The sequence below is a fragment of the Pecten maximus genome, chromosome 3, assembly GCF_902652985.1.
Source record: "Pecten maximus chromosome 3, xPecMax1.1, whole genome shotgun sequence".
In the NCBI taxonomy this organism is placed as follows: domain Eukaryota; kingdom Metazoa; phylum Mollusca; class Bivalvia; order Pectinida; family Pectinidae; genus Pecten; species Pecten maximus.
The window spans coordinates 39265040-39288472 of NC_047017.1; the positions used below are offsets into that span (position 1 = coordinate 39265040).

Below are 23433 nucleotides of genomic sequence, written 5' to 3' on the forward strand. Positions count from 1 at the left end.
CTCTAGGACTCGTCAGTGGTGTTAGGGACATTATACAGTTGTTTCCTTCTCTAGGACTCGTCAGTGGTGTTAGGGACATTATACAGTTGTTTCCTCCTTGTAGGACTCGTCAGTGGTGTTAGGGACATTATACAGTTGTTTCCTCCTCTAGGACTCGTCAGTGGTGTTAGGGACATTATACAGTTGTTTCCTCCTCTAGGACTCGTCAGTGGTGTTAGGGACATCATACAGTTGTTTCCTCCTCTAGGACTCGTCAGTGGTGTTAGGGACATTATACAGTTGTTTGCTCCTGCTAGGACTCGTCAGTGGTGTTAGGGACATTATACAGTTGTTTCCTCCTTGTAGGACTCGTCAGTGGTGTTAGGGACATTATACAGTTGTTTCCTCCTTGTAGGACTCGTCAGTGGTGTTAGGGACATCATACAGTTGTTTCCTCCTCTAGGACTCGTCAGTGGTGTTAGGGACATTATACAGTTGTTTCCTCCTTGTAGTACTCGTCAGTGGTGTTAGGGACATTATACAGTTGTTTCATCCTTGTAGGACTCGTCAGTGGTGTTAGGGACATTATACAGTTGTTTCCTCCTCTAGGACTCGTCAGTGGTGTTAGGGACATCATACAGTTGTTTCCTCCTCTAGGACTCGTCAGTGGTGTTAGGGACATTATACAGTTGTTTCTTCCTCTAGGACTCGTCAGTGGTGTTAGGGACATTATACAGTTGTTTCCTCCTCTAGGACTCGTCAGTGGTGTTAGGGACATTATACAGTTGTTTCCTCCTCTAGGACTCGTCAGTGGTGTTAGGGACATTATACAGTTGTTTCCTCCTCTAGGACTCGTCAGTGGTGTTAGGGACATTATACAGTTGTTTCCTCCTGCTAGGACTCGTCAGTGGTGTTAGGGACATCATACAGTTGTTTCCTCCTGCTAGTACTCGTCAGTGGTGTTAGGGACATTATACAGTTGTTTCCTCCTCTAGGACTCGTCAGTGGTGTTAGGGACATCATACAGTTGTTTCATCCTTGTAGGACTCGTCAGTGGTGTTATGGACATTATACAGTTGTTTCCTCCTTGTAGGACTCGTCAGTGGTGTTAGGGACATTATACAGTTGTTTCCTCCTCTAGGACTCGTCAGTGGTGTTAGGGACATCATACAGTTGTTTCATCCTTGTAGGACTCGTCAGTGGTGTTATGGGCCTAAAGTGTTGTAATACCCACAGGGGCTTGGCACGATTTTCCAAATGATAGTCTATATATATATGTATATAGTATACATATATATATAGACTATCATTTGGAAAATCGTGCCAAGCCCCTGTGGTAATACCTAGGAGGTGGCAGAGACAACCCATTAGAGGTCAAAGGAAAGGGCAAATTGTGGATGAGGAGGTCGTAAAGACCCACCTCTGAATAAAATTCATAATTTTCAAACTTTGATATTTTTAATCGCACGCTGTCTTGCATTATCTTCAATTCATCACCGCCGTCACCAATAATCTCCGAACTCTTAAAACTTAATATCAATAGTATCGGATGGTAACGGCTACAGTATATAGCTCTGAACAGTCATTGTGTTTATTGGGATGAAATGCATGCTTGGTATCCATGCTTTATCATCGAATTATACGGGGTATGGGGTATGTAATGAATGTTGTAGTTTTTCATACAAAACATCATCTACAAATCAGCATTTCCGAAATGTTGTTTCCATAATAAATACTGACGGTCCTATTGTAATGTATATTGAAATACCATATCTGTGTAATTACAGTGGAATCATTGGCTGTGAGAGGCTCCGTAATATTGGACCGGGTGTGTTCGGAGAGTTCCAGCGTCTCGATACTATGTGAGTTTTAAAACAAACGGTTATTAAAGAATGTGTTATAGTCATTGCAATTCCGGAGTTTAGAACTGTGAAAAGGCTATTTGTGCACCGATAAATCGATGATATTACATGTACGTCTTAACCTCTTACCAGATGTTGTTATCAGATCTGGAAGTTCGTGTTGCTGTTTTCACGAATACCAATCCCTGATCACTATTCTTTCATTCTTTCAATAGCAACACAATATATATTTACACGGAGAAGCCCAGTCGTTCTGGTAGGTTAAACGGCTTCTTCTTCATTGCAACAAGGTGTTTTTAACTTTTAAATTGAATTTAGAAAATGGAAACATTGATGACATGGCCGTATTCTGTGATATTGATGAGAGGACCCTAATTTATAAACCTAAATACCTTTTTGTTTCAGACAGGTGTACCGGAGCGGACTTACCCGAGTACCAAACATGGAGAGCTTCAGCACGAGGAACAGAGATACAAATGAAATCATGCAGGAGATGTATGGACAATAAGTTTTCCGTGTCTGTTAGATCGTTCTCGTATTTCAGAAAACATTTTGGTTTGAGATAGTGCATAGGTAACATATATAGAGGATACATGTATCTAACAGTGTCTTTAGTAATACCAAATACATTTCACGAATGGGGCTTATATTTTGATATTTAGCACGAGTGAAAATATCAAAATATTAGCCACAGCAGTGTTTTGTTTGGTCAAATCAAAAACTGGTAGAAACGTAAAAAGATGTTTTGATGTGTAATTTCTATTTGATCATTTGTGTATATTGCATATTTTTGTTTCTCTTTCTTTCAGAGATTTTTCAAATAACAAGATAGAGGCGATCGAGGAACACGCGTTTATGTCCATCAAAACCAACCTTCTGTAAGTATAGCATGCCTGAACGCAAATAGCCAATGTAATGTTCCAACCTTTGTTTGATTATAATAATGCATTCCGCTCCTACGTCAGTACAGGACATTCGTTAAATGTGTAATAAACTTAGACTTTAACGTTCCATATTGTTATGTATATTAACAGCGCCTCCCATATTGCCACATATATCGCGATCCATATTGATATGTGAAATTACATCGATATCCATATTGTTATGTAGTTAGATCGCGATCCATATTGTTATGTAGTTAGATCGCGATCCATATTGTTATGTAGTTAGATCGCGATCCATATTGTTATGTGTAATTACATCGCGATCCATACTGTTATGTAGTTACATCGCGATCCATATTGTTATGTAGTTAGATCGCGATCCATATTGTTATGTAGTTAGATCGCGATCCATATTGTTATGTGTAATTACATCGATATCCATATTGTTATGTAGTTAGATCGCGATCCATATTGTTATGTAGTTAGATCGCGATCCATATTGTTATGTAGTTAGATCGCGATCCATATTGTTATGTGTAATTACATCGCGATCCATACTGTTATGTAGTTACATCGCGATCCATACTGTTATGTAATTACATCGCGATCCACATTATTATGTATAATCACATGGCCTCCCATATTGCCATATGTAATAACATCGCGATCCATATTGATATGTGTAATTACGTCGCGATATATATTGATATGTGTAGTTACATCGCGACCTACATTGTTATGTGTAAACCTATCATTCTCCATATTGATATGTGTAATCGCAATCTATATTGTTATGTATAATTACATCGCGATCCATATTGTTATGTATAATTACATCGCGATCCATATTATGTATATTTACATCGCGATCCATATTATGTATAATTACATCGCGATCCATATTGCTATGTGTAATTACATCGCGATATATATTGTTTTATCATATGACTACCGTTATATACGGTGTCATAAACCCATCACATAAATTTTCTTTATGACACTAGTGTAATAACACCTTTCGCTACGCTGATTGGCTGGTTCCGTGAGAACTGTATTCATACGCGTGGGAACGACCTACTTCTTTTTACTACGACTCGTAAAAATGGCGACTAGGCCTAGTGCTTGTAAACTTTGAAAAAAAATCAACTGAACGACAAATTGGTCTATTAACATAACATATTGTACAATCAAAGATAAAATCCAAGATGTAAACATCCTAAGTTTTTTAATTATATTTATACTATAAGATGTTAAATTAGGCCTGGCAAACATCTATTTTATGACCCCTAGTAACATATTTCAACTGCGATAGAAAATTGCGGTTGCGTTGTCCGATGAGACATAACTAGTCTAGATTCTTTTCAAATAAACAAATAATAACATTATTTAATAAAATCCTCATGAAAAACGGCAATGTAGTTTGTTACAACTTGCCTTCAACGGTTACTCAGAATAACATGCTGACACTAGTACTGTCATCGACAAACACGTGTAATGTCAAAACAAACAACACTGCCAACAAATCGGCATCCAAAGTCGCTTTTCACGGCAGTCTGAACACAATGTTCAGTGGGAATATTCACGGTGGAACATTTCACATCTCCATAAACTCCCGCGAGGACGAGGATAAACACAAAGCAGTGAAAAGGCGCCGTACAATGGTTCTGTAAGACAGCGACAGCGAACAGACATTTGTACAACGAAGCCTCCATTATCGCGCCAAGTGACGTCACGGCTTCGTCACATCAAAACAGTCGCTCATGAACTTTCAAACTAAAATATTTTCCTCATTGTTTCAAACACCAAGGACAATTTATCTATTATAGATTAAATGAAAAATTGCTGAAATTTTGTTTTGAGACGTGTATTTAATAAAATGAATCCTTTTCAAGAGTCAGTTGTGTTAGAACTATTTCTTCTCTCGTCGGTATAATTGACCTACTTCGAAGGTTCGGGTGATTTGGTTGAGATGTGACGATTCAAGGCAAAAGAGAAAATCAGTTTTTGATGGGGAACGATGAAAGAAAACGTCATATGATAAAAAGAATCTGTCATTCGTTTCCCTTCATATTAGATTTATGATACTCGTTTAGAATTTTTTTATTTTTGCTCGCCAGAGGCTCGCAAAAATAAAAAATTCAAAACTCGTATCATAAATCTAATATGAAGGGAAACTCATGACAGATCCTCTATATGTAGTTAGATCGCGATCCATACTGTCATGTAGTTACATCGCGATCCACATTGTTATATGTAATTACATCGCGATCCAAATTGATATGTGTAGTTACATCGCAATCCACATTGTTATGTATAATTACATCGCGATCCACATTGTTATGTATAATAACATGGCCTCCCATATTACCATATGTAATAATTGCCCTGCAGGTAGGGCGTAAGAATTGTACCTGCTGCCCCCATTGCATGATCGTAAGAGGCGACTAAATTTGGGATCTTATCTTTTCTCTTCGTCCTTAACAACTTTCTTCTTCCTAACGTCTCCCTTGACACTGCCTCACTTTTGACCTTTAGTTGAGCGTTCGCCCCTGTGAGGAAGGCTTTGGGTTCTGTCCCCTAGCCGAGACATACCAGAGTCTTTAAAAATGGTAGTTGCTACTCCTGCTTAGCGCTCAGCATATTTGGAGTGGGACGACTGATTTGCCCGTTGTCAGTATAATGTGACCGGGTGGGGTGTGCTGCTGGGTGTCTTCGGCAGTATGCCTCAGTGAGGTAGCACTTTAAATCCGCAAAAGTTCCGGCCTATCACAAGGAGACTTTACACGAACATACCGCAGCCTCCCAAAACACACATACACACTCACCACACACATGCATGTCGCACGCACGGGAGGCCGTCCTTAAATGACCTTAGATGTTAATAGGACGTTAAACTAAATAAACCAAAACAAACCAACATATGTAATAACATCGCGATCCATATTATGTATAATTACATCGCGACCCACATTGTCATGTGTGATTATATTTCGACCGATGTTATTATGTGTAATGACGTGTCGACCCATTTTGTTATGTGTATAATTACAATGCGACCGTGTAATCACATCGAGTCCCATATTAATGTGTAAACTTAATGCGCCCCGTCTATGTGATCACAACACGCCGCATATTCTATGCCTAATCAGTTTTCAAAAATAATTAATAAATCTAAAATGCATTCAACTTTAACGGTAAATACTCGAATCTCACTGGGGGCTAATTACATGTACTAATCTAATATCAGAATGGGCTCACAGACAATTCTATACTAAGAGCACCCTCTATATACTACACGCCATCCTACTGACGCGCAAAGGCTGGTTTATATGTCACAACCGTAGCTCATTTCACCTGTAAAATAATTACCTACAACACTCTTCAACCTATCTCCCATCCTTACACAGCAATATACCCTTCCCTGTGTCGGATTATCAATTTCTCAAATCTCATTTCCGATGCTCAACAATATCAACGTAGTTGGTATATTTCGAAACGTCCAATGAGTCATTTGTGTAATAAAGATACTACAAAACGAAAGCAATGTCGCTGAAGAAACTGATGATGCTTATCTTTTTATGTTTACCTCTCTCCTTTGTACAGTAAACTGGACAATAACAGAATAGGGAAAATCGAGAAAAGTGCATTTTACGAAGCGCAGATTGTAAACCTGTGAGTATAAAACTACGTGTTTTAAATGAATATAAACATGGAAAATTGTTACACATACCTACAAAATACATACATACTAAATATGATTATAATTATTATCAAAAATGTATGATAATTATTGATATCTGAAATAAAACAAACCGTCCCCATAGTTACGGGTCTTTAGTTTTAGTGATCGGTGTCCTCTACTTACAGGCAGATCAGCGACAATCCAGCGCTCACAGTTCTAGAGGATGGCGCCTTCTCGGCAATCCATGATTTAAAGAAACTGTAAGTTGTAGGTCTGAGTCACGGCAATCCATGATTTAAAGAAACTGTAAGTTGTAGGTCTGAGTTACGGCAATCCATGATTAAAAGAAACTGTAAGTTGTAGGTCTGAGTCACGGCAATCCATGGTTTAAAGAAACTGTAAGTTGTAGGTCTGAGTCACAGCAATCCATGATTTAAAGAAACTGTAAGTTGTAGGTCTGAGTCACGGCAATCCATGATTTAAAGAAACTGTAAGTTGTAGGTCTGAGTCACGGCAATCCATGATTTAAAGAAACTGTAAGTTGTAGGTCTGAGTCACGGCAATCCATGATTAAAAGAAACTGTAAGTTGTAGGTCTGAGTTACGGCAATCCATGATTAAAAGAAACTGTAAGTTGTAGGTCTGAGTCACGGCAATCCATGGTTTAAAGAAACTGTAAGTTGTAGGTCTGAGTCACAGCAATCCATGATTTAAAGAAACTGTAAGTTGTAGGTCTGAGTCACGGCAATCCATGATTTAAAGAAACTGTAAGTTGTAGGTCTGAGTCACGGCAATCCATGATTAAAAGAAACTGTAAGTTGTAGGTCTGAGTCACGGCAATCCATGGTTTAAAGAAACTGTAAGTTGTAGGTCTGAGTCACAGCAATCCATGATTTAAAGAAACTGTAAGTTGTAGGTCTGAGTCACGGCAATCCATGATTTAAAGAAACTGTAAGTTGTAGGTCTGAGTCACGGCAATCCATGATTTAAAGAAACTGTAAGTTGTAGGTCTGAGTCACGGCAATCCATGATTTAAAGAAACTGTAAGTTGTAGGTCTGAGTCACGGCAATCCATGATTTAAAGAAACTGTAAGTTGTAGAATCGAGTTGTTCCAAATCCACCCCTTAATAGCAATAATGGCAAATCATGAATGATCTGTTTGTGTAATATAAAGCTCATTACTTTTCATGCGACGAAATATGTTTTATTTCTATCCTTTAAAAAACAAAAACAAAAAAAAACACATTAATCTATAGACATAATATACTTTTACGATGTAACGTAACCTAGAATTTCAAATTAAAAGCATAAATATCATGATAACAAAACGAGGAGACATCCTTCAGTACATGTCTAGTTGACTAAAGAGGTTGTATACGCTGTATGTGTTTTGTAAGTATGTGAATCATGTGGTATATAGATGACGTTAGGAAAAACCTAACTTTGTACAGTTTAACAATGCTTTTAAAACCTGTTACTGTTAAATCATTATCGTTTTCTAACAAAACGTTTCTCCTTTCAAACCCTATCAGAGACTTGTCCCGAACCGCCATCACGAGCCTGCCCGCATCCGGGATATCGGAGGTTGAGGAGCTGATATTGAAAGACACGAAATCCCTACGTCACTTCCCGTCCGTATGGACGTTCAAAAAAATCAAAAAGGCACGGCTGTACTATCCTCATCATTGCTGTGCCTTTCTTATCCCGGAGAAGGAAAGTCCTGAAAAACGTCGAGATCAAAAACAGCGTGCGTATGAAGAGGCTCAGCGCCGGATACATCAGGACTGTGCCACATCCACGACACCCACCACACATCATCAGACAGACAGTACTACCCCGTTTGGACGGCGACGGCGGAAGCGGAAATATGATGATCTTTTAGGGAACGATGTAACAGACAATCTGACAGAGCTCGACTTCGAGGAAATGTGGGGCGTTCTGCCGACGGACGTTCCCTCTCGTATCGATACACTCCATTGGTATCAACCACCTGTCCCAGAAAACAAACGTCAGCTGCATGTAAAGTGTGGAGTCATTTACCGCGAGGAAAACTACAGAGAGGTGGATTGTACGCCGACACCGGATGCGTTCAATCCGTGCGAGGATGTCATGGGGTATGAGTGGCTCCGAATATTTGTTTGGTTTGTTGTCATGGCAGCAATCTTTGGTAATATCGTGGTCTTGTTGGTGCTCGCTTCAAGCAAAAGAAAAATGACCGTACCAAAATTTCTCATGTGTAATCTAGCTTTTGCTGACTTTCTTATGGGTATTTATTTGTTACTACTGGCATCTATCGACGTTCACACACTTGGAGAATATTTCAACTATGCTATATTGTGGCAAAACGAAGGCGGATGTCAAACAGCTGGCTTCTTGACCGTCTTTTCGTCCGAGTTATCCATTTTTACACTTACCGTCATTACACTGGAACGTTGGTATGCTATCAGCCACGCCATACATCTTACAAAGAGGCTTAAACTGCGTCAGGCCGTTTGTGTGATGGCGGCCGGCTGGCTGTATGCTATCATTATGTCCATGCTTCCTCTAGTAGGTATCAGTAACTATGGTAACGTCAGCGTATGTCTACCAATGCAGATTGACAACGCGACTGATCAGGCTTATGTCATATCCTTACTCATGATCAATGGCGTTGCGTTCCTTTGCATCTGCTGTTGCTACATCAATATGTATTGGCAGGTACGAAACAGCGATTCCACGGCACGGAGTAACGACGCGACTATTGCCAAGCGGATGGCTATGCTTGTCTTTACTAACTTCGTCTGCTGGGCTCCAATCGCGTTCTTCGGACTTACAGCTTCCGGTGGCCTCCCGCTCATCGACATATCGAACTCGAAAATCCTTCTGGTATTCTTCTATCCCTTGAACTCTTGTGCAAATCCATTTTTGTATGTAATAATCACTAAACAATTTCGAAAAGACATGTTTGCGATCCTTGATAAATACGGCATTTGTAAGGATAAGGCGAGCAAATATAAATTAACTGTGACAAGTAAATCTTTAACTCAGTCTAGAAAAGATAGCTTGGCGCTACATAACGTTATTCATCCAACAAACAGTTCCATCACTCAAGTCTCCATGAGTTTCAAAGGCTCAAAAAATTCACTCAAGATTAGTACTGGTGGTCCGTCACCAAATCTTACGCCTAAGGGAACACCAAAAGACGCAGAATCCCCAATCGTTACTCAAGTGCGGAACGATCTAATAGACAGTCAGTGTGAACGAAAACTTAGTATTGTCCGAGAAACAAACGTATCATCCGATGAGCTAACAAGGAGGTACTCGGATTCTCAAGAGACGAGCACCCCGCCATCCTTCACAAGAAGTCCAAGCGAATATGTCATCTTTTTCCCTGGCAGTAGAAAGAGCAGTGGGCATCAAGGGCGTCCTTCGTATGGTCATCAGTTTAGCTCAGATACCTACTCGTCTAGTCAAAGTGGCAATTTCACAGAAACATCGTACCTAAGCGATGTCTACACCGATGCCTCCAATACGTGGGAACTCCGTGAGGACGTTCCCGGGTCGACTACTGCAGACACGTTTTATCCGATCTCTGAAGAAATCTCGGAATCTCTCCCTCTGAACCACAGTCTACAAGTTACAAGCGACGTGGTTTTGGAAAGTGAAGACGATGACGACGATGAGGGAAAGGTTCGCCAAGCTTTACTTGGACAAACTGGCGAGGACGGATCCAGAGAACCACGCCACAGTCTCACGACTAGATTCGTTCACTTCAAGATGGCGGATGATGACGAGGGTATTGACGTCACGGAGAAGAGATGAGTTCCTAGAGAGACAGGGCATTATTTCTACATTATTTCTATTAAATAATGAACATTCCTGCCAAGCGGTGTCCTCACGAATCTGAAGAAACTGCTCTAGCCATAATATGGCGATCGCCCTGTGACAGACCGCTTCCGTCTTAAAAATTTACTTGTTTGGACATAAGAACGGACACCATATCCGATATTCCGTTGTTGTTTTTTTGTGTTGTCGTTTTCATGTGTTGTAAACTGTCATTCGTCCGTGAATATATATTTGTTTCCATACTGAAATCGTTTTATCATTCCAAATAGCCAGATCGTGTCATAATACTTTGATTAGGTGAATGTTTCGTTTAGAATGTGTAAATGTGTTGATACAGTACTCATTATTACAACTGCAATTGGAAGCGTTTTAAACTTCACCGGCGACGCCCGCCATGTAAATCCAGTCTAAATCCAGATAATGTCGTTCTGAAGACGAAGACTTTGAAGGTTAATGTCGCCAATCATGTTACTAGTAGTCGAGCCAATTAACCTCCATACCATACATGGAAATATAACACCCGGTGATGTTATGATGTCGAACATATAACTTCGTAAATATCGTCTTCGCCAACTTGCATCTCTCGGAAACTTGCAAGTTATTTTCCTATCAACAGCTGACATCCATGACAAAAACCACGAGAATGGAAACAATCTGTTGACTATGGAATCAACCATACCATGTTAAAACTGTGGTTAGGGGTGAAATTAGTCAAACGTTCGTCATAGTAAATGCATGTGTACAGCGATATAACCACACTTCTAACTGCTCGGGAGTTCTCTTAATGAGTTATTTGAACTAAAGGTGCAACAATTATTAATCGCTAAATAATTTCAGTATAGCCTGTACAGTAATGATTATTTTGTTAAAAGAAAATTAAAATAGAAATTGCTTTAAAAAGAGCTTTTAATTGTTGTTGGCATAACTACTTAGTTTAGCTTACTTTGAGTCACATGGTTTGATACAATATATGCTGTATTTCTGTGTTCAATTGTGTGAGTTTCTAGTCAAGGCATACTGTATCATCCTATTGCCATCGGTATCAGTTTAATGGTCTACTCTATGTAAGGGAGAAGTGGTATCTATTGTATCACTGGACAAGGGCACTAGCGCAGATTTTTAATATATATGAGATGTTTGTATATTGTTGAAATATGACTATCAGAGTTATTGTTATGTAAGTGATTTAAAAACATTTAATAAAGTTGTATTTTTGACGTACTACGATACGGTTTACGTTTTGTGTGTATTTTGAGGATATTTGCCAGTTTCGCGAGGATAAAACTGCGTTTTTATGAGAACATGCTCTGACATGATGTCCATATTTCTTGTATAAAACTATGTTCCAGAATGAATATCCCTACATGTCATCGGTTATCATAATGTTGTAAGAATAATAGAGAGATTTACCTCACAGGTACCAACAAATATATTCCGTCGATACATTATATCACATAAAATGCGGCATTCAATAACACGTGATTGTGTCATCTGTCACGTGGCCTTTCACATGACAATCGTCAGAGCAATTAAAAGACCAGGTACATCGTCTGCCAGATGTCACGTGTTAACTTTGGGGTCGGAGATGATATTCGTACGCGTTGGCGATGGTGATTAGGTCAAATTCATCGGGGAATATAAAAAAGCACAATTTAGCAGTCTTTTTGCGTTCAATTTTTTTTTCAATACCTCGTATAACGCGAGACAACCGTAGGCAGTCAACATTTAATTCAGGTTAGGTTTTTCTCCATACTCGTATCAAAGGAAATTAGCTATGTACATTACGGATGACATCTGCTTTCGAGCGAGAGATTTTAAAGCTCTCCGTTCTCGTTCCCTGGTTTGTCATAACAGACCGTCACCATTGCAACAGACCGTCACCATGACAACAGACCGTCAACATCACAACAGACCGCCATCATCACAACACACCGTCATCATCACAACACACCGTCACCATCACAACAGACCGTCAACATCACAACACACCGTCATCATCACAACACACCGTCACCATCACAACAGACCGTCAACATCACAACAGACCGCCATCATCACAACACACCGTCACCATCACAACACACCGTCATCATCACAACACACCGTCACCATCACAACAGACAGTCACACTCACAACAGACCGTCACCATCACAACAGACCGCCATCATCACAACAGACCGTCAACATCACAACTGACCGTCACCATCACAACAGACCGTCACCATCACAACACACCGTCACCATCACAACACACCGTCAAAATCACAACACATCGTCATCATCACAACACACCGTCACCATCACAACAGACCGTCACCATCACAACAGACCGCCACCATCACAACAGACCGTCAACATCACAACAGACCATCACCATCACAACAGACCGTCATCATCGCCTGTAATAACAAACACTGGCACGTTTATAATGTTTGGTTTTTATGCTCATCAAATACATCCAAATCAATATCAGATATTATTTTGTATAAAAACATCGAGTCCCCAAAGAGATTTGATTGCATATATCATGGCTATCTTAACCGAATTATTTAATCAAATTATATAAAGATATGTTATAATCATCACAATCCATCACGACCTTGAGGGGATTTGTCTTCCATAACGTTGTATTATATTAGAAAATCGTTTGTCTTTGTAACACAGGGTTGATTTTTCGAAGAAAAACAATGCCATGAATCACGATGCCATGTTGGAAGATATCGCCGCAAGACATTGTTGAGTGACGTCAGTATTTTTTTAAATGGCCGATGAATCAGTCCAGATTGTTTTTCGTATCTAAGTAACGTTAAACGTTTATCTAATAGCTGTTTACTTGATGTTTCAGGAGTAGAATAGTTATGGGATGAATTAAATTATATATATTGCTTCAAAGATCACCATTAGATTCAGGTTAATGATAAGAGGCAATAAGTTACTGGTAGGGTTAGAGGTGATATTATGATGTTACACTGTTATATTTACCATTGTATGGCACTGCCACTATATAACCCTACCAATTCAGTTGCGAGTTCACCAGCTTATGAACTGCCAACTGAAATTTGAATTTGAAAATTTCAAAAAAAAAATCGCACGACAAATAAAAAATCGCAGATGGTAAATATAAGCATTGAACGGCTTTCAGTTGGCATTCATAGTCAATATGAATGCCAACTGAAAGCCGTTCAATGCTTAAATGCATTCTTCTGGCTGTTTTTTTTCTCTCAATATCACTAAATCCCGTCCAGATACAGTTAATATCGTCTTGATAGAGCAAATGTGGTCCAGATAGAGTAAATCTCGTCTAAATAGGCGAAATCTCCCCCAGATGGTCTAAATGTTGCATACATTTGTAATCAGTATCAGAAATTATTTAGTTAGTTAAATGATAATAGATTCTGCATTCGATAAATTCATTAAAACTGCTACAAAGATTCAAAACGTCCTCCGATCAATATTATCCCCTGATCGTGACCAGTCAAACTTAATCACTTCTCCAAACCGAATCCTCTCTAAACTGGCCAAAACTTCCTGTACCGTGCATGATTGGTTTAGAGAAGTTCCACTGTACTATTTCGCCATATATTTTCGTGGCATTGCTGTGGTTTTCGTATTTCCTCGCTCATTCATGTTTCGTAGACTTTTTCTCGTATGTCATCGCTCCTTTATGTTTCGCAGTTTTTTGTTACTGGTATCTTCTCGCTTTTTTAAGCCTCTTCTTTGAGCAAAATGTCCCTATCTTCTCAGTTCCCTATACGGTTTTATAGAATTCCTTTCATAACTCCTCGGTTTATTGCGATGTAATTCCGTACACACATCCGATACCCCCACACCTCCATCCTCCAACATATCACACACCCACACAAACATCATACACCCTACCCTACACCCTCACAACCACACACACAAAATACACACACGACAAACAGTACACAACAAAAAAAAAAAACCCGCACACACACAACACTACCCACAACCACACCACACAACACCCACCCCCCACACCACAAACCATACACACCTCACCCCACCCCCCCCCCCCCACACACACACACACACACACACTCACCCTCACAACCACACTCACACATATCACATCCGAAAGTACATTTATGAAAAGAATACCCATTAATGACTTTAATGACATGTTACATTGATACCAGGACATGATGATAACGGTCTGGTATTGTACGGAGGTCCATCGCACCCTTGGAACTGGCAGTAGCATACTATCATTTACAATCAATGATAGATCAGATCGTCTACTTACTCCGCAATAGTCTGCTGGTTAGATAGCTCCGGTATAACCGACACCAGAAACACTAACTATTACCTACAGTGTACCTTTGTCTGGTGACATCACAAATCAACACTAACTATTACCTACAGTGTACCTTTGTCTGGTGACATCACAAATCACCTACAGTGTACCTTTGTCTGGTGACATCACAAATCAACACTAACTATTATCTACAGTGTACCTTTGTCTGGTGACATCACAAATCATCACTAACTATTACCTACAGTGTACCTTTGTCTGGTGACATCACAAATCACCTACAGTGTACCTTTGTCTGGTGACATCACAAATCATCACTAACTATTACCTACAGTGTACCTTTGTCTGGTGACATCACAAATCAACACTAACTATTATCTACAGTATACCTTTGTCTGGTGAAATCACAAATCATCACTAACTATTACCTACAGTGTACCTTTGTCTGGTGACATCACAAATCAACACTAACTATTATCTACAGTATACCTTTGTCTGGTGAAATCACAAATCAACACTAACTATTACCTACAGTGTACCTTTGTCTGGTGACATCACAAATAAACACTTACTATTATCTACAGTGTACCTTTGTCTGGTGACATCACAAATCATCCCCAACTATTACCTACAGTGTACCTTTGTCTGGTGACATCACAAATCAACACTAACTATCACCTACAGTGTACCTTTGTCTGGTGACATCACAAACCATCACTAACTATTACCTACAGTGTACCTTTGTCTGGTGACATCACAAATCAACACTTACTATTATCTACAGTATACCTTTGTCTGGTGACATCACAAATCACCTACAGTGTACCTTTGTCTGGTGACATCACAAATCAACACTAACTATTACCTACATTGTACCTTTGTCTGGTGACATCACAAATCACCTACAGTGTACCTTTGTCTGGTGACATCACAAATCAACACTAACTATTATCTACAGTGTACCTTTGTCTGGTGACATCACAAATCATCACTAACTATTACCTACAGTGTACCTTTGTCTGGTGACATCACAAATCACCTACAGTGTACCTTTGTCTGGTGACATCACAAATCATCACTAACTATTACCTACAGTGTACCTTTGTCTGGTGACATCACAAATCAACACTAACTATTATCTACAGTATACCTTTGTCTGGTGAAATCACAAATCATCACTAACTATTACCTACAGTGTACCTTTGTCTGGTGACATCACAAATCAACACTAACTATTATCTACAGTATACCTTTGTCTGGTGAAATCACAAATCAACACTAACTATTACCTACAGTGTACCTTTGTCTGGTGACATCACAAATCAACACTTACTATTACCTACAGTGTACCTTTGTCTGGTGACATCACAAATCAACACTAACTATCACCTACAGTGTACCTTTGTCTGGTGACATCACAAACCATCACTAACTATTACCTACAGTGTACCTTTGTCTGGTGACATCACAAATCAACACTTACTATTATCTACAGTATACCTTTGTCTGGTGACATCACAAATCACCTACAGTGTACCTTTGTCTGGTGACATCACAAATCATCACTAACTATTACCTACAGTGTACCTTTGTCTGGTGACATCACAAATCAACACTTACTATTATCTACAGTATACCTTTGTCTGGTGACATCACAAATCAACACTAACTATTACCTACAGTGTACCTTTGTCTGGTGACATCACAAATCATCACTAACTATTACCTACAGTGTACCGTTGTCTGGTGACATCACAAATCACCTACAGTGTACCTTTGTCTGGTGACATCACAAATCACCTACAGTGTACCTTTGTCTGGTGACATCACAAATCAACACTAACTATTACCTACAGTGTACCTTTGTCTGGTGACATCACAGATCATCACTAACTATTATCTACAGTATACCTTCGTCTGGTGACATCACAAATCATCACTAACTATTACCTACAGTGTACCTTTGTCTGGTGACATCACAAATCAACACTAACTATTACCTACAGTGTACCTTTGTCTGGTGACATCACAAATCACCTACAGTGTACCTTTGTCTGGTGACATCACAAATCAACACTTACTATTACCTACAGTGTACCTTTGTCTGGTGACATCACAAATCATCACTAACTATTACCTACAGTGTACCTTTGTCTGGTGACATCACAAATCATCACTAACTATTACCTACAGTATACCTTTGTCTGGTGACATCACAAATCACCTACAGTGTACCTTTGTCTGGTGACATCACAAATCAACACTAACTATTATCTACAGTGTACCTTTGTCTGGTGACATCACAAATCATCACTAACTATTACCTACAGTGTACCTTTGTCTGGTGACATCACAAATCAACACTTACTATTACCTACAGTGTACCTTTGTCTGGTGACATCACAAATCATCACTAACTATTACCTACAGTGTACCTTTGTCTGGTGACATCACAAATCACCTACAGTGTGCCTTTGTCTGGTGACATCACAAATCAACACTAACTATTATCTACAGTGTACCTTTGTCTGGTGACATCACAAATCATCACTAACTATTACCTACAGTGTACCTTTGTCTGGTGACATCACAAATCAACACTAACTATTATCTACAGTGTACCTTTGTCTGGTGACATCACAAATCAACACTAACTATTATCTACAGTATACCTTTGTCTGGTGACATCACAAATCAACACTAACTATTATCTACAGTGTACCTTTGTCTGGTGACATCACAAATCAACACTAACTATTACCTACAGTGTACCTTTGTCTGGTGACATCACAAATCATCACTAACTATTACCTACAGTGTACCTTTGTCTGGTGACATCACAAATCACCTACAGTGTACCTTTGTCTGGTGACATCACAAATCAACACTAACTATTACCTACAGTATACCTTTGTCTTGTGACATCACAAACCATCACTAACTATTATCTACAGTATACCTTTGTCTGGTGACATCACAAATCATCGCTCACACAATGTGTCAGATTTATAGTACCTTACCAGAGCGTTTGTAGATGTCACAGCTTATACGGTATAGTTATTTTATTTCATGAAAGGTTCACAAATCATTGCTCACACAATGTATCAGAGATGTTACACCTAATACGGTATAAATATTCTATTGAAGGAACAGTCCGTGTTAAAATCCAATCAATGCGTGTGTAAAAGTACTATAAGGTTTTTAGTAGTTTTGGTGTATAGCGTTGCCAGTATAAATGACGTCATTGGAGATTGAATATTGTATTGGAGATTGAATATTGTATTGGAGATTGAATATTTTGGTAGGTTTGGCGCGCCGTATTACACTGTATTTACCATGAAATGATATAAATTAATTTGGTGTAAAATATCAAATCTAATACGAACGTGTTTGTTACAATGCACTATATATCTAAAACGGCATCGAGCATAAAATATAAAACGACCTTGGGTATACATCTCAAACGATATTGGACAACAACTCAAACGACCTTGGGTATACATCTCAAACGACCTTGGGTATACATCTCAAACGACCTTGGGTATACATCTCAAACCACATGGGTATACATCTCAAACGACCTTGGGTATACATCTCAAACGACCTTGGGTATACATCTCAAACCACATGGGTATACATCTCAAACGACCTTGGGTATACATCTCAAACGACCTTGGGTATACATCTCAAACGACCTTGGGTATACTTCTCAAACGACCTTGGGTATACATATCAAACGACCTTGGGTGTACTTCTCAAACGACCTTGGGTATACATATCAAACGACCTTGGGTATACATTTCAAACGACCTTGGATATACATCGCAAACGACCTTGGATATACATCGCAAACGACCTTGGGTATACATCTCAAACGACCTTGGGTATACATCTTTAACGACCTTGGGTATACATCTCAAACGACATTTAGTTTCGTTTTACCAGTTAATGTAGTTGGACGAAAGTGTTCTCACATTAGTACAGCTGTTGAAATGAAGAGGTACTTAAACATGTTTCCTGAATAAATCCTAGCGATTTACTACGAGCACTACGTGTTAGTTGCCTTTCTGAAAACCCACGTTTTTATACAAACTCCATAGTTAAAAAACTTTATTTCAGTAAATATCCATCAGATCTTAATTTCACGAGCAGCTCTATAAATGAATAACAAGATAATGGATAGGTACTAACCTCAGTTTTATCAGACACCCCCGGAACTTCGGGGAATTCCTAGACTAAGTTTATGGATAAATCTCACTAATGAAACAATCTTTTAATTTTGAAATCCATTCCTATTGAAACTCTCCCAGTTGGCACCACCTTCCTTGTCCCTGTTTTGTCCCGCTGAGCCTTTAGCTTCGACACAAAAATATACGGAATAACGAGGAATCCAATCGGTTTAGTGAACTTTTATATTTCCCTTCTGCTACAATATCTAAACAGAGATCGAGAATTTTCAGCATTCATTTGCTAGATCAAACACCAAGAGTAACGATTTCCGTTCTAGACTTACATTATATAACTTTATATATATGTGGATAATGCCATCAGTTTTATACTAATTTGCCAGATTGGTCGGAGACAATGTCCTTGTTTCTTCAGCATCTTATATCCGGAGGATCGTCATTGTCGAACCGTCCCCAGGTGATACAACAATGAGGGATATGATATAAGCTATGATACCCTGATAAATGTCCCCAGGTGATACAACAATGAGGGATATGAGATAGGCCGTGATACCCCGATAAATGTCCCCAGGTGATATAACAATGAGGGGTATGAGATAGGCTGTGATACCCTGATAAAGGTTTAACAATGAGGGATATGAGATAGGCCGTGATACCCTGATAAATGTCCCCAGGTGATATAACAATGAGGGATATGATATAGGCTTGATACCCTGATAAAGGTTTAACAATGCTGCAGCACAAGTAATTACCTTTCCTGACCCGGAAAAACGCTGATGTTGTAAAAACCGCTGATGTTGTAAATATAATCAACAGTAGTTAAACATTGAAACCGAAATGTCCTAAAGTTTAGAAAATATATCGTAATCCAAAAAAAATGCCAAAACGAACCTCTCTATAATTTGTTTGCAACGTATTTAGATGTATACTCCGTTTGTACCCATTACATCTCTCTTGTCGCCTTTAAATGACCATTGCTGCTGTTCGGACGTTAGAAATACATAACCAAACCATTACATCACGAAATGTATGATTTGAATATGCAGATACATAACGAAACTCCTCTTGATCTGAAGTATTCTTCTCGAATATTACACATGTATAAAAAAAAATGCAAATAATCCAAAAAGTATCGGTTTCATCACAAATATGTTGCCATTGTGCTTCTCGAAGAATATGTTACATAAAGCAGAAACTATCTATGTAAGCTATACATCTCAATTAATGCCAGTAGCTACAGTTGTAAGGGGAAGCCGAGCAGACTTCATTCCCAAACATAACATCATGTCTGAGGATTTCCATTTTGTACATTCCTGGTCCTTGTCTGGTACCAATAAATAACCTCCATACTGCTCTCCGGGACAAAGTCTAAAGTGATTAATTATTTACAGATTATAAACCAACGCCAATGTTATTTTGTATGTATTGTACGTGTCCCAATTACATTACGTAGTGAAAAAATAGTTTGTAAGCAAAGAAAATGATCATGTATTAAATTGCACATTTCATATTAACAGTTGTTGACCTAAACTGAAACCAAAATTAAAATCAATTAACTTAGATATACTTGAAAACTAATAATATATCTGGCCAATTTAACAAAATCCTCGTCGGTTATAAATACTGTTTTGTTTATTTCGTCAGTCATCACCTCTGATTGTGCAGCTATCAATACTACATACAATCCGTAGACAGCGACATTCCGCACCTTTTATCGTGAACGCACCACAACACATCCGGTCGGGGTAAAAGCCAGGTGGCAACATTAGGTAAACACAGAACGGGTCATCGCCACCTGGTCAAGTAAACGCATGATGAGGATAATGGATAATGGGCGCTTCGTGTTATTGAAATAAAATAAGAAAATTGCAACAGTAGGGCATCCCAAATTATTGATTCTGGAACAATACAGAACAGGTTCCTGTTAATGTTCGCCACATCACCAGGAACGTGACAAGAACACAGCCATGACGTCTACAAAATACAGACAATGATTTATACGTCAGTAGTTACTACCTTTGGGTACATGCGTCATCAGTTTAGGTCTCCTTTATACCCCCTATGTACACCAGAGAATCTACGCCAGGAAACCATTACCAGATATATCTGATATTGGGTTCAGTCTCTACAAACAACAATTCTTCTTAAATACTTTTTTGTAGCCCTGTAACAAACATAACGGCCGTCGTATTTCCTGATTAGTCATGTTAATGACATCATTAGTAAGATCGGCCCTTTTTACGTTGTCAGAACCGATTTTATTAAAGCCATTTATGAAACAACAAAGAAATATAAATCTGAAAACAAATGGTAGTTTTAACTCAAAATTGGCAAAATGATGGCAAAATAGGTCAAAAATATTATTTTACGTGAAGATCATTGAAAAAGTTTAAGGAGAATAAGTTCAAGTGTTCTGGACGAGAAAACGTCTTCTGCTTCACCGACGACGCGCTGCACAAATAAAGGTAAAACTAGAACAATTGAACCACGAGACTTGTCAACAAACATCAAATTGACTACAGGTGTAGGTAAAACTAGAACAATGGAATAACTAGACATGTCAACAAACACCAAACTGACTACAGATCTAGGTAAAACTAGAACAATGGAACCACGAGACATGTCAACAAACATCAAACTGACTATAGGTGTAGGTAAAACTAGAACAATTGAACCACAAGACATGTCAACAAACATCAAACTGACTACAGATCTAGGTAAAACTAGAACAATGGAACAACTAGACATGTCAACAAACATCAAACTGACTACAGATCTAGGTAAATCTAGAACAATGGAACAACTAGACATGTCAACAAACATCAAACTGACTACAGATCTAGGTAAAACAAGAACAATGGAACAACTAGACATGTCAACAAACATCAAACTGACTACAGATGTAGGTAAAATTAGAACAATGGAACCGCTAGACATGTCAACAAACACCAAACTGACTACAGATCTAGGTAAAACTAGAACAATGGAACCACGAGACATGTCAACAAACACCAAACTGACTACAGATCTAGGTAAAACTAGAACAATTGAACCACGAGACTTGTCAACAAACATCAAATTGACTACAGGTGTAGGTAAAACGAGAACAATGGAATAACTAGACATGTCAACAAACACCAAACTGACTACAGATCTAGGTAAAACTAGAACAATGGAACCACGAGACATGTCAACAAACATCAAACTGACTATAGGTGTAAGTAAAACTAGAACAATGGAACCCCTAGACATGTCAACAAACATCAAACTGACTACAGATGTAGGTAAAACTAGAACAATGGAACCTCTAGACATGTCAACAAACACCAAACTAACTACAGGTGTAGGTAAAACTATAACAATGGAACCACGAGACATGTCAACAAACATCAAACTGACTACAGATCTAGGTAAAACTAGAACAATGGAACCACGAGACATGTCAACAAACATCAAACTGACTACAGGTGTAGGTAAAACTAGAACAACGGAACCACTAGACATGTCAACAAACATCAAACTGACTACAGATGTAGGTAAAGCTAGAACAATGGAACAACTACACATGTCAACAAACATCAAACTGACTACAGATCTAGGTAAAACTAGAACAACGGAATCCCTAGACATGTCAACAAACATCAAACTGACTACAGATGTAGGTAAAGCTAGAACAATGGAACAACTAGACATGTCAACAAACATCAAACTGACTACAGATGTCAGTAAAACTAGAACAATGGAACCACTAGACATGTCAACAAACATCAAACTGACTACAAATGTAAGTAAAACTAGAACAATGGAACCACAAGACATGTCAACAAACACCAAACTGACTACAGATCTAGGTAAAACTAGAACAATTGAACCACGAGACTTGTCAACAAACATCAAACTGACTACAGATCTAGGTAAAACTAGAACAAAGGAACCACTAGACATGTCAACAAACATCAAACTGACTACAGATGTAAGTAAAACTAGAACAATGGAACCCCTAGACATGTCAACAAACATCAAACTGACTACAGGTGTAGGTAAAACTAGAACAATGGAACCACGAGACATGTCAACAAACATCAAACTGACTACAGATGTAAGTAAAACTAGAACAACGGAACCCCTAGACATGTCAACAAACATCAAACTGACTACAGATGTAGGTAAAGCTAGAACAATGGAACAACTACACATGTCAACAAACATCAAACTGACTACAGATGTAAGTAAAACTAGAACGATGGAACCACTAGACATGTCAACAAACATCAAACTGACTACAGATGTAAGTAAAACTAGAACAATTGAACCACTACACATGTCAAACAAACATCAAACTGACTACAGATGTAAGTAAAACTCGAAACAATTGAACCACTACCACATGTCAACAAACATCAAAACTGACTACAGGTGGTAGGTAAAACTAGAACAATGGAACAAAACTTGACATGTCTAACAAACATGTCAAACTGACTACAGATGTAAGTAAAACTAGAACATGGAACCCCTTGATTTCAGATCAGATTTTTATTGGAAAGGGGTTAAAATTAAAACAATAACCAAAGAATGAACTCAAAAAAACAAACTCAGACCCCCACCCCCCCCCAGCCAAACAAACCCCCCAATTCCATTAATAAAGGGGGGTAAAAAAAATTTGGTTTAAAAAATTTCTTTTTCTTTCAATAGATTATTTTCCCAACTCCAATTCTTTTTTCTTTTTTAAAAAAGCAA

The 23433-nt window shown here is 38.6% G+C and overlaps 1 protein-coding gene across 1 annotated transcript in view; it reads left to right on the forward strand.

Moving 5' to 3' along the window:
* LOC117324133 (follicle-stimulating hormone receptor-like) overlaps window positions 1-11461 on the forward strand; it is a 123220-nt gene extending 111759 nt beyond the window's left edge. Inside the window, exons 4-9 of the mRNA XM_033879801.1 lie at window positions 1767-1841; window positions 2247-2336; window positions 2651-2719; window positions 6329-6397; window positions 6593-6667; window positions 7940-11461. Of these exons, the coding sequence (XP_033735692.1) occupies window positions 1767-1841; window positions 2247-2336; window positions 2651-2719; window positions 6329-6397; window positions 6593-6667; window positions 7940-10208 (2647 nt within the window). The 3' untranslated portion in view covers window positions 10209-11461. The remainder of the gene's footprint in view (window positions 1-1766; window positions 1842-2246; window positions 2337-2650; window positions 2720-6328; window positions 6398-6592; window positions 6668-7939) is intronic.
* The last annotated feature ends 11972 nt before the right edge of the window (window positions 11462-23433 follow it).